Source organism: Astyanax mexicanus, chromosome 2, assembly GCF_023375975.1.
Source record: "Astyanax mexicanus isolate ESR-SI-001 chromosome 2, AstMex3_surface, whole genome shotgun sequence".
NCBI lineage: Eukaryota > Metazoa > Chordata > Actinopteri > Characiformes > Acestrorhamphidae > Astyanax > Astyanax mexicanus.
Window position 1 is genome coordinate 9,427,277 of NC_064409.1, and position 12,516 is coordinate 9,439,792.

The 12,516-nt window shown below is 37.3% G+C and overlaps 1 protein-coding gene across 2 annotated transcripts; it reads right to left on the minus strand.

Annotated features, from left to right (window-relative positions):
* Positions 1-6,062: 6,062 nt before the first annotated feature.
* Positions 6,063-11,157, minus strand: LOC125791563 (uncharacterized). 2 transcript variants are annotated; one of them, XR_007431304.1, is made up of 3 exons: positions 10,274-11,157; positions 6,854-6,983; positions 6,063-6,715 (listed from the first exon to the last, which is right to left on the minus strand). XR_007431304.1 is itself a non-coding variant. In XM_049473314.1 (2 exons), the coding sequence occupies exon 1, from the start codon at positions 8,882-8,884 to the stop codon at positions 8,237-8,239; it is 648 nt and encodes a 215-aa protein (XP_049329271.1). In that variant the 5' UTR covers positions 8,885-9,324; the 3' UTR covers positions 6,063-6,715; positions 6,854-8,236. The 2 variants fall into 2 exon arrangements, 1 of the variants encoding a protein (XP_049329271.1); XM_049473314.1 differs by lacking the exon at positions 10,274-11,157 and having other exon boundaries at positions 6,854-9,324.
* Between the last annotated feature and the right edge of the window lie 1,359 nt (positions 11,158-12,516).

The window sequence follows — 12,516 nt, forward strand, 5'->3', positions numbered from 1 at the left end:
AGTATGGCTGCAGCACCCTATCACAAAAGGCACAGATTTTATCACAAGACTGTCAGATGAAGAGGTTTGAGAAGACAATCATCAATGATCAGGAATAAAATATACACAAAATTAGTAGAATTTAAATGTAACCAAATGCTGGTACTATACTGTTTACATGACTACAATATTAGTACAAAATTAATGATAAATACCTGAACAGATCACTCTAACTGTAGAATAACAGGTACGGCTGAAAGTTTTCTCACAATGTGGTCCACAGTTCTTCAGTGCAGGCTCTGATCCATTACAAACTCTTAGGTATACCATCACCAGTCCAAAGAGATCAGCATTCTCTACATCTAAAGCTTTTCCACAGCCTAGCTCTCTACATGCCACTTGGGCAGTTTTCATATTCCAGTTATCACCACAAAGTGTTTGCCACTGTCCATTATAATTCATCTCCACTCTCCCAGCACAGCGACTGCTTCCATTCACCAACCTCACACTGCCTGTTTATAAAAGAGAGACAGCAAAAAAGAAAACTGATTAAATAAAATAATTTAAAACCCATAATAGTTATTAATGCTCTTATTCTATATTCAATGTGGTTAATTTTATATATGTTGAAAATAAGTACTTACTAGCTGTGGTGAGTGTGATTGTGGAGGACAGAAGAATGAGAAGCACACAGCTGTCCATCTCCCTCTGACCTGCACACACTCCGTTCAACTCAGCAGCAGAACAAGCTTCACCTCCACTCCCCCAGAGAGACTGAATAACCTGAGAGAGAGAGAGAGAGAGAGAGAGAGAGAGAGAGAGAGACCCCACAGCCGCCAATCACACTCACTATGACCTTATTAGAAAGAGGAGAGGAAATCATCAAACATTTTCAGTGACAAATCAGAGGAGGTATTTTTTATTTCTCCATATTTATCAAAAGTGCGTCATCACTGATCAACACAACCCCACCTCCCTCTCTAGAGCTCTCTCTGTGTGTGTGTGTGTGTACAGGAGACTGAGTTCAGAGAGAGGAATACTCTAGTGTAAAACAGCTTTAATGTTGCACCTGCAGAGAGCTGATCCATACACTGATAAACATCCTCCCAGCACACAGACACATTTACTTGTAGTTAGAAATCATTTTAATGTAAAGTAATACTAAATTAAATATAAACATATAAAAACATAAATAAATAAAATAACATAAAATAACATAAATAAAAACATATAAATTATTTTAGATTGTACAAAAACATTTAATTTTGATGTTTTCAGAAAATAAAACTATATATTCCTTGTATTTTATTTTGTTTAATGATTTACACTTATGTTGTTTGTAGGTCTTTTGTTTATTTCCAAAATGATTATAATTTATTGTAGTTGCTGTAGTTTATTACTTGTAGTACTCATATATCTTTAAGAAAATATTATTAAATATGGACAAAAACAGCAATTCCATGGTCCAAGTGTGAATCAGCATAATGGGGCCTAATGTGGCTGTTTGAGTCAAAGCAGGTTAGGCCTTTTGTCAGGCCAGAAGATTACTTATGGTAAGTCACACTGTATCAATTTTTTTCTTTTGTAGTAACTGTTTATCATACTTCTGATTTTTTATGGTACAGCTTGTGGATTTTGCCCTTTTGTTCTGACCTTCCTTTGGGTTTTTATTTGTGTGTTTTCTTGCAGGCCTTTACTGCCTTTCTCTGCATCAGCTCCATTCCAGTTTTTGTGTAAAGATGTTCAGATTTGATTCATACTGATATGCTTGCCACAAAGAGTTTTGATTTGGGTTCTTTAAATGATCAATATGTAATTTATTTTCAGTAGTAAATTATAAAATGATCAGGATGTACTGCAGCACTGGCAGCTCTTGTCAGCAGGGCTTCAGCCAGTGCGTTCCTTTTTGAACTTTTAAGTCTGTCCAGTATCTGTTTGTTTTGTCCTCTGACACCACCTCGTGCTCGTTCCCCAACACTCACCCCACCCCTGAGGTTGCCAGTACCTACACTACAGCGATCGATCAGTGGCACAGGACAGAAGCTAGCAGGGCTTGCTCAGTTAAACCTCAGCTGCTACACAGCTTAAAAAGTCTCAGCATATCTCAAAGCTCAGTGACCAAAGGAATAAAACAATAGTGAACATTGGCAGAGAGTTTAAAAGTTGGAGACTTAGAGCTCAAAAAGACTACAAGACCGACCCAGAGCTGCTACTTTTCTCATAAACAGGTAAGCTAATTGGCAAGCTAATTCAGTATGCTTGGTACAGATCTATAGAGTCAGACAAAACACAAAAACACCATACGCCTCATACTGGTGCCTTTTACATGCATCAGATCCATGTTTTTTACAAACCTAAACAAACATTAAATTGTAAAACTGTAAACACATGGGAAAAGCCTCAATGAATAATGAATGTTTATCATGGATTATTAACAAAGACATTTTTACAGAGTTTTACAGAGATTGACCTATTGACCTCTGTATATTAAGCTTGGTATGGGCATGTATACCCAAACACACACAACAAATACAATACAGGCAATAAGCAGTATTTGCCACTGTCTCAGATTTGAACCATGTTGATATATTTTTGCACAATAAGGCTTAACACACTAGTTTGTGGCCTTAATCATTTACAGAAAAAAAAAATAGAAATAGAGAGTTAAAGCTTGAGTGAGTAATGAACCTTTATTAAAAACATTCAGTTGGAGACAGATTGACTGTTTGACCTTTGTGCATTAAGTTTGATATAGGCCTATACAGTCAAACACACAGATCTAACACAAAAAGGCACTGAACACTCTATACTAGTGCCTTTGCTGCCTCTCTCTATATCACATGTTTGCCACAATTAGGCCTAATTTTCCAGTAATTTACCAGAGGGGTCTTATTTAAACAAAGAAAATAAACTGTAGAAATTAAAAGTTAAAGCACCAATGAGTAATGAATATTGTTCAGGGGTTTTTAATAAAGATATTTTATAAGGGACATTCCAGGATTTTGGTACATTCCCTGTCCCACCACTTAAATTTCAAATGTACATATCCAAAATATCCAAATGACTATTTTTTGTGAACAATGTACTTGTTATAAGACAAACTGTAAAATATGGTGGAAAAATAAGCTCCTTAGATATTATTCAAAAGACTGAATACCTTTGGACCACCTCAAAAAATTACCGTTTTCTCTTGTCCCACACATTGGGTGACAAAATCTTTTGGCAAATTAAACAATTAAAATAAGCTCTAAATAAATGACTTCCTCTTGTATATTGTTGATACGCATCTCCTTTACTTATGAAAACAACTTCTTTGGTCTACATTGTATTGCATGTTACAGTTTTTATGCTATTAAATTGTGTCCCTGTTACCATAAGGAATTTTACCTGGCAGAGAAAGAGTTAAAAATATTTGTCTACTGGCACAAAGGACATTTTCTGCCCACATGGCAAGACCAAGAGTAAGTGCTCTAACAATTTTCAATTTTTTTTCCCCCAAATATGTTTGTCCAAATTGTGTGTCACTCAGTGAGCTCAACCCTGTTACTCATATTGTAAGACTAATAATGAGTAGAGTCAAAATTTACTTTATATACTTATATAACCATGTTTGTCCTTGATCTTGTATACATAGCTAAATTTTACAGTTAGCCTCTGTTCCTGGGGTAAACCACAACTTAGCCTAGATTTGCAACCCTGTTACTCGGTTGCATTAGATTAAACAGGGTTGCATATTTTCAGTTTGCTTTGACAAAACATTCAAATTAAAAATTTTAAGTGAAATTATAGTCACAATCATGGACGTCATTAGCCCAATTCTAGGGGGGCTCAAGACAACCCTAAATATTTCAAAGCCATCCTAGGACTTTCAAGATGGACAATTTTTGTTTGGCCCATAAATTTTGAACGGGTGAATAGATTGGCACCAAATTCGGTGTGCTCATGCTCTGGGACTGGCACATGAATTCATTACATTTTGGAAGCCAACACTTTCCGACCTTAGTTTTTTCCTAAATTTTTAGCTCATTTTAGCTGGTGTATTTTAGATGGTGAAGTAGCTTTAGCAAGCAATTAAATAATAAATGCTATTTTTAAATAGCAGTTGAGAAGTGAGCTCCAAAGGTGTGATGCTCTTCAAATAATTAATTTACAAAGCCTTAGTTGGTGATCTGAAAAATTGTTGGCTCATTTCTTTTAAAAATTCATGTTCAATTTTTATAATTCATGTTCAATTTTGATGAAAATATTTTAAAAAGAGGTTTTAAACCTCATGACTATTGACTTAAGTATAAAATGATAACAGACTGATCTTTATATAATTTTTGTACTGTTCTTGATGATATTACATTGATGAGTTACATTAATGAATTCCATTTTGTATAATTCATGCTCAATTGTGGTGAAAACTTTTAAAAGAAGAGGTATAAAAACACATACCTGTTGAGTTCAATCTAAAATGAAATACAAAAAGCTGAGTACTGTTCTATTGATACTACATTGATGAATCACATTCCTACTTGTTGTGTCTTCATGGAAGTTTGGTGAATAAAAAAGCATTTCAGTAATCCCGTGTAATGTGCTTACGTTCATGGCATTTTATCGGGTCTTTACAGATTTTCATTTAACCCCAGCAAACCTGTTACTCAACCTCAACCCTGTTGCTGTAACATTTTTAACTAAAATAATGTTGTATAATATCCTTATCTTGCAAATGTTAATTCCACTGCCCTTTAAATAGTTTGAATCATTCATTCTATGTACAGTTCAGCAAACATCTGAAAATAAAACTAATAAAAATAAAACCACAACACATACGAATTTTGACATTTCAGTTAAGAAAGATTTTGAAAGTCAATAAAATGTAAGGAAACCAGTAATTACCTGAAATCAAATCGATAATTCAGTTGCATTTGTCTTTCTTTACATGCTGGCAAAAGATTTGCAAAAAAATATTTTAAAATATAATTTTTACAGGATTTTAAGTATTGGTAACAGGGTTGCACCAAATATATTGCATACCAACTTAAGCATCTAATTTTAAAAAACTGCTTTGATACCTGAGATTGACGAATCAAACTTTTTGATAGTCTATTACCTGTATTTAATAAATATATGACTAAAAATGATCAAATTAAAGATCAAATTTTCAGAAGTGACCACCCCTGAAATTTACCAAAATCCTGGAATGTCCCATAAGTGTAGTTGTCCTCTGGGGATAGGGCATGGCCACTGTGACCTGGTAGTCCGAAAGCAACAGAGAGAGACACAAACACAGGGGTCATGTGAACTTGAAAATACATTTATTTAAAAAATTGCCATGCACCACACCAAAAAGAGCATAATAACTTTTTAGTGTCTTGTGATTGTGATTTCACGCAAGAACTGTGATTTCTAAAGAAATACTTGGCGTGAAAACGAGCGTACATTTAAGGACGTTTTGAGGCATGCGTATCGCTTCAAAAGATTGCGAAGCGGGAATTAGTGACATCATGTGGTAAAGCACGGAATTACAGGTAAATGCGTAAACCTTCCTGTCGCATATTAATACATACTGCATAAATCAAGATTAAAACGTAAGATTAAAGAAGTTAAAATATAATAAAGTATAAATATACTTTTTAAAATATGTTTTGTTTGCATGTATAACGTTTCAATGTGCTCCATATCTTATTCGCCTTTTATTATTTTTATACTAACTTGTGTATTTTAGTTGTTTATTTCAATATTATTTGTATTATCTGGTTTGTTTTATTTTACAATTTAAAAATCGAAAGGTGCTAGATATAAATATTATTATTATTACTATTATTATTATTATTATTATCACTGTCGAGTTTGAGAATTATGAAGATTTTTTGTGCATGATGATGATTATGGTTAATGAGTTGATTTAGGTTTCCAGTAGTCATTCTTACTTAACTGTGTGCTGAGTTGGGCACAGATTTTTAAGAGACCAATGTTACGGAATCAGATCATAAATGTCCACAGGTGTTTACAACCCTTGGAAAAGCTGAACACTATATTTAACCTCTGTAACAGTTCAGCTTGTGGAGTTATCATTATTAACAGCTGCAGACACATGTGGGGCTAAAAGCACCAAACAACAAATTTTTCTGCCTCTGTACCGCCTACATTTACCCATAAAAGTCCATGCAAATAATTATTGTTACAGCCATTTCTATTTTGCACTTTATTTAAATAATAATGTATTTTGGACTTCTTGTTATATGCGAACTGCATTTCATTGGCTTTGTATCTGTACTCTGTGAAAAAGTTGAGTCTAATCTAATCTAACCATTTTTTTGTACTAAAGAACCCTTGTTAGGTGTCAGAAGAGATGTAATGCCTGACTGCCTGTAGATTTCCTTGTCACTGATAGACCCCTAGTAGAGTGCTGACACCATGTGGTGCCATCCCCAGCATACCGTTGAAAGTGCAGTGGGACTTGTATGTTGAAAATTCTTCACTCTGCAGCAGTGAAGATGACGGTGTCTGGCAGCGAAGCTCTGTGCAGTCAATGACTACCTGTGTGTCTGGGTAGGTGAGCCTTGATGACTTTAGGTGGCATCCAGATACATACAGACCCTAGTAAGGTGTAAAGGTAGTTGGCCCATGTAATGATGATTCGGCTTATGTTGGTGCGGTGAACACTAAATCTGTGCCCAAAATCCTTCTGTTTCAAGCCAACCGATAAGTACATCAGGAAGAAGAACAGTTCATCAGTTGGTGTCAGCTTCTGGTTTGAATAAAAACAAACAAACACAAAAACACAGATATACAATGTATTGCTTTACCAATTTATAAAACTGCAATTCCTATTACAGATTAGCTAATTCGGTGTAAGATAATATAAAGGTAAATAAGATGCACTTACAGTGGGTCTTGATGTTGGTTTCTTGGGTGGGCAGTTGGAGTTTCCACTGGCCTGGCTAACAGGAATCATTTTTGATCCTGAAGATTCAATAAGACTCCAGAAAGCCATTAGATGGTCATAGGAGGCAAATCTGGATAAATACATGGTGTTAGTGGTCAACATAACAACTGTACTGGAACAACTAGGTACATTTCCCTAAGTAACCAAAGCTAATACTCTATTACAGTAGTTGATAAACCAGTCCTTGAACCCTAGCCCACTATATATGGTACATATATGGTACATTTGTTAAAACTGGATATCCTCTTCTCATTTTTTCTCCTCAAAGCATATTGTGGATATTGTTTTTGTAGCAGATCATGATTGTAATCACCTGTTGATATTTGTCATTACTAGAGAAAAAGTATAGATGTTCACTCCCCCTCTAATGCACACACGGGTCAAAAATGACCTGAATTTATTTTCTATGTTATTTCGAGTATGGCTGGGTTGGGTTTTCTGTTAACTCAAATATTAACTTTTATTTTCCTTTATTACTTTATGTAGAAGCTTTTGTATTTCTACATCAGGTTTACACACACGGGTCAGACATGACCCACATTTACCATTTTACAGCTCAGCACAGCTCCCACAGCTAACTCACAGCTAACTATTTTTAACTATATTTCACTACTGGCATCAAATATTTTCTATGGCAACGTTACTGTAAAACAGTACTGAGTTATGAGACTTTGCTGAGCAGTGAAATAGTAAATGTGGGTCATGTCTGTGTAAACCTGATGTAAAAATAGAAAAGCTTCTTCATAAAATAATTTGTGCTCGGGCGCTCATGCAGCTTTGCCATCAAGCTGCCGGCACTCAGAGGGAGCACAATTGGCCCTGCTCTCTCCAGGTGGGTAGATGGCGCTCTCTCCCACATCACTAAAGGGTGATGTCCGCAGCACAGGGCATCTGTGAGCTGATGTATAGGAACCGAAAACGCTGCGCTTTCCTCCGAGCGCACTGGCTACTCGGCAATGCTGCATCAGCAGCAGCTCGAAAAGAAGTGGTGGCTGACTTCACATGCATCGGAGGAAACATTCAAGGATTCAAGGAGACTTTATTGTCATTCGCATCACATGTGGTGCATGAGGTGGAACGAAATTGATAAAATAAAAGAAAACAATAAATTAGAATATACAAAATAGATAAAGATAAATACACAAAAAAAAAAAAAAAATAGAGAGAGTAGACAGGTAGCAGCAACATGAAGTCCAGAGTGCAAGTTTGCTATAGCAGCATGATAATGGAATTAGAGCAGTGGAGATAAAGTGTCTCAGTGTGGTTTAAAGTGACAGTGTTTGTAAACAGTTATTTGTCCTTGTGTGTCAGTGCAGTGTGTTGTTAGGTGGAGTTTAAGAACCTTACAGCTTCTGGAATTAAGCTGTTTCTGAGTCTGGTTGTTTTGCACTTGATGCTCCGCAGCCTCCGGCCTGAGGGGAGCGGGACAAAAAGTGCGTGTGCTGGGTGGGCGGGGTCCTTCCTGATGCAGGTGGCCCTTTTCCTGCATCTGGAGGTGCAGATGTCTGTGGTGCTGGGGAGGCTGACTCCAACAATCCTCTGTGCAGCCTTCACCACCCTCTGCAGAGCTTTCCTGTCTGCAGCGGAGCAGCTTCCATGCCACACGTTGATGCTGGAGCACACGACGCTTTCCACCACAAATCTGTAGAAGGAGGTGAGGACTGCGCTCCCGAGTCCAGCTCGTCTCAGCCTCCTGAGGAAGTAGAGCCGCTGATGTGCCTTCCTGACCAGAGTGGAAGTGTTGTTGCTCCAGGTGAGGTTGCTGCTCAGGGGCACACCCAAGTACCTGTAGCTGTCGACCACTTCCATTGCAGATCCTCCAATGTGCAGGGGGAGGTGGGCATGCTGGCTCCTTCTGAAGTCCACAATCATCTCCTTCGTCTTTTTTACATTGATGCAGAGGTTGTTCGCTCTGCACCAACCCTCCAGGTGTTCCACCTCCTGCCTGTAGCTGGACTGTTCGTGATGCATCCAACCACTGCCATGTCGTCCGCAAACTTCACAATATGACAGCCTGGACGGAGAGGTGAGCAGTCATATGTGAGCAGTGTGAACAGGAGGGGGCTCAGCACACAGCCCTGAGGGGAGCCAGTGCTGAGGATTATGGTGGGGGAGGAGATGTTGTGAATCCTCACAGACTGTCGCCTGTTGGTCAGGAAGTCTAGGACCCAGTTGCACAGGGAAGAGCTCAGTCCAAGTGAGGAGAGTTTGGTTATCAGTGTCTGAGGAATCATGGTGTTGAAAGCAGATGTGAAGTCCACAAAGAGCATACGGACGTAGGAATCCTTCTGCTCCAGGTGGGTGAGGGCAGTGTGGACCACGGAGGAAATGGCATCCTCTGTGGATCGGTTCTTCCTGTTTGCGTATTGGTGTGGATCCACAGTGACGTTGATGGTGGCTTTGATGTGGGTCTGAACCAGTCTTTCAAACAAACATGTGCTAGTCTTCACCCTCCTGGTGTGTTGGGGGCATAACTAGTGATAGGGGGAGTCCTAATGAATGGGATGGGTATAATTGGGAAGAAAATGGGACAAATTAGAAATAAAATTATATAAAATAATTTGTGCTAAAAAAAAACCCTCAGCCATACATGACTTAACATAGAAAATGAATGCAGGCCATTTTGTCCATGTGTGCATTAGAGGGGTAGGGCTTTTATTCAAAAAGTCGGTAAGGTAAAAATAAAATAAGGATGTATGATGATCAAAACAAGTTGATTGAGGAATACCTTAAACACTAAATGGCTGAATGTATTTATTGGTAAGATATATCATAGAAACACTCAGCCATACATGAATTAACATAGAAAATGAATGTGGGTCATTTTGTCCCATGTTGCCCATTAGAGGGTTATTGATACAAAAAGGTATTTTTTTCAAAATGTAAGAAAGGTACTATGAACTATAATCAAAAACAAGTTAATTAAGAAATATCTTGAATACTAAATGATTAAATTAATTTATTGCAAAGATATAGAAAATTAAATCTCAGCCAGGTCACTTTTTACTCATGTTGCGCATCAAAGGGTCAAGAACTAAAATTATAATTGTTTGATACTGTGCAGTATTACTCAAGGGAAGTATGGACTAATAAGTTGGACTATTATAGCCTAGGATGTGCTATATGAAAATCACCCTCTCTTGCCTATATTGACTAGAAAAATGATACGTATTCACGTTTATTTGGTAAACTAATGCCAGGGGATTATTTATTATTATTATTTTATATCGCTTTCGATTCAAGCGACATAGCGCGCGTTCCAGCTTTTTCCTGCACAGGTACAGGTGGTCTGGTTAGGGAAAACTGGCTGGGGATTCATACTGACAACGTTAAACAATTATAAAAAAAAAACTGACTAACCTTGTATAAAAACGAATGTCGTCGTCTGATTCAGCAAATCGTTGCAGGCCAAAACGTTGCCTAAACGTGAGATCCTCCAGTTTTGCCTGTAGTCCTTGTTGTTCAAGCCTGTTCTGTCGAATTGTGCTACCTTGTCAAACCGTGCTACCCTAGTAGTATTTATTTTCTAAATAGTAAAACATATCTAAAAAAGCACCATATTAGAACTTTTAATAGCAAATACTCTCAGCAGAAGCCTAGGTAGGATATGCGGATAGGTTTAATCACTGTTATTAGGTAAAGTTTTTTAAATTAAGGTCATATATGTGATGATAAGCCGTTTTTATAGTTGTATAATCTATTATTATTTTTAATTGCTATTTTCAGTGTTTTTCAACATGCAAGCAGGTCGTTTAATGCTCCCAATAAAAACTTAAGGAATTAACGTTATCATGAAAACGTATTAAAAAAAAAAATCGGCGCATGCGCAGTGTCGAAAAGTAGCACGTATCGATGGGTACCAAAAAATGGACAGAACACCTCCCGGTTCCACTCGAATATTGGTCGGTACCGAGGCTTTCTTAAGGCGTCTCCGGCTGGTGCCTACAACAAATTCACTGTCTGTAAAGTGAGCGCTGCACACTTTCGTGTGCTACGTGACAGTAAAGTTTTCCCGTCGTACGTTGGCGAGCCACTTTTTCTGAGGTGTCTCATCCTTCGGAAAAGAATGAAAACTCACCACCGAGTTATATTTTGATGATATAGAGCAGAGTGGTACAAAACAATGCTCAGAAGCACACATTTCACGCCTCACGAAACAACTCACACTGGTATTCATATTTATTTCTGGCTAAACTATTTACAGATGCTGTAGTACTCGATGCTAAAAACGTAAACAGGAAGTAAAAAATGGCTGTATAACCCAAAGCGCAAGTACGTCACTGCTTATGCACAGAGCTTGCCTTAGAGCGTGGCCTCCCTCTAGTGGTGGGAAGACCACGGCGCAGGCGGCTCCTTATAGGTCGGTTTTTCTAATCTATTAAATACTTATTTCCTGCAGTAAAATACAATTTAATTTAATCACTGCTATCAAAATTGGATTTAACAGACTACTTGGTTTGGTTCTGCAATTCTACTGTAAGGATTTTACCATGAAGCCACTGCATGGGTTTTATCCAGGATGTAGTGGACTTTATTTGTCCACTATACATAGCCAAAAAAGGTGTACCCTGAAGGAAGTGTCTGATTACAATGCTATACAGAAGGATAGTAATGGTTACTAAGATGATATGTAATTAAAAATAGACTGATATGGGCACTATTTATTGAGCTGCTATGTGTTGGTCGGTGCATGCGCAGTGATGGATGTCCTTCTCCTGGATACTACCATACTTGCCTCAGACTTGGAGGTGCTGATTCAGTTGTTGGCTGCTTCACACTCAGCTGCAACCATGGATGAAACCAGGATGAATTCCACATTTCTCTTCCATCGTCTAGAATTTAGCTACCAGGTGGCTTCTTATTTCCAGTACTCTGGCATAAACATGCTCTGCTTGATAAATTGGATACATTCTCCAGTTCTCTTTTTTAAAAATAGGGTTCATTAGCCCAGAGGTACAGTTCCGGAGGTCCATGCAACATTGCAGTCATGTCAACCAAGACAGTCTCCCAACATCCTGACCCTTCAGCAACTCTGTAAGTGACAACTTTGCATTTATAGTCGTGAAAAAGTATTGTAGGATTATGGGATTTTAACTGATATACTGAACCTCCTCAGTGTCTCAAATGACAACTTTGTGTTCATCTGATCTTATTGTTTTACATTCAATAAAACTAGTTCTGATATGATTTCTAGAACAATGTCATTTGTTATTTTGTTATACATTCTTTTTTTACAATAAGAAAAAATAGTTAATAGAACTATTTCAATTTTATTTTTTTTTTACAATATTTAGAACTGGGCTTCTATGGATTAAGGCAAATGTCTGTTCAATTAACGAAAATTGTAATCTCTACAATTTACAGTATTCACATTTCGATGTCATGTCTTGCCATACACATTGAATACAGATGCTTTGCATACTCTATCCACCCCTGGTCATATTCATCTGAAATGTCTGCAATGTATCTAATTTATAATCAGTAACTTACATCAAAATTTTTCTCAATGATTCAGTGATCTGTACAATAAAGTGATCTGTTTTAAAATACCTATCATGATTAGACATGGCATGGTTCATAATTAACCTGCAAATAAGCATAAT

Bases quoted from the DNA above. Each gene is read 5' to 3' on its own strand.
- LOC125791563 (XM_049473314.1), bottom strand. From the start codon at position 8,884: ATGCATCACGAACAGTCCAGCTACAGGCAGGAGGTGGAACACCTGGAG.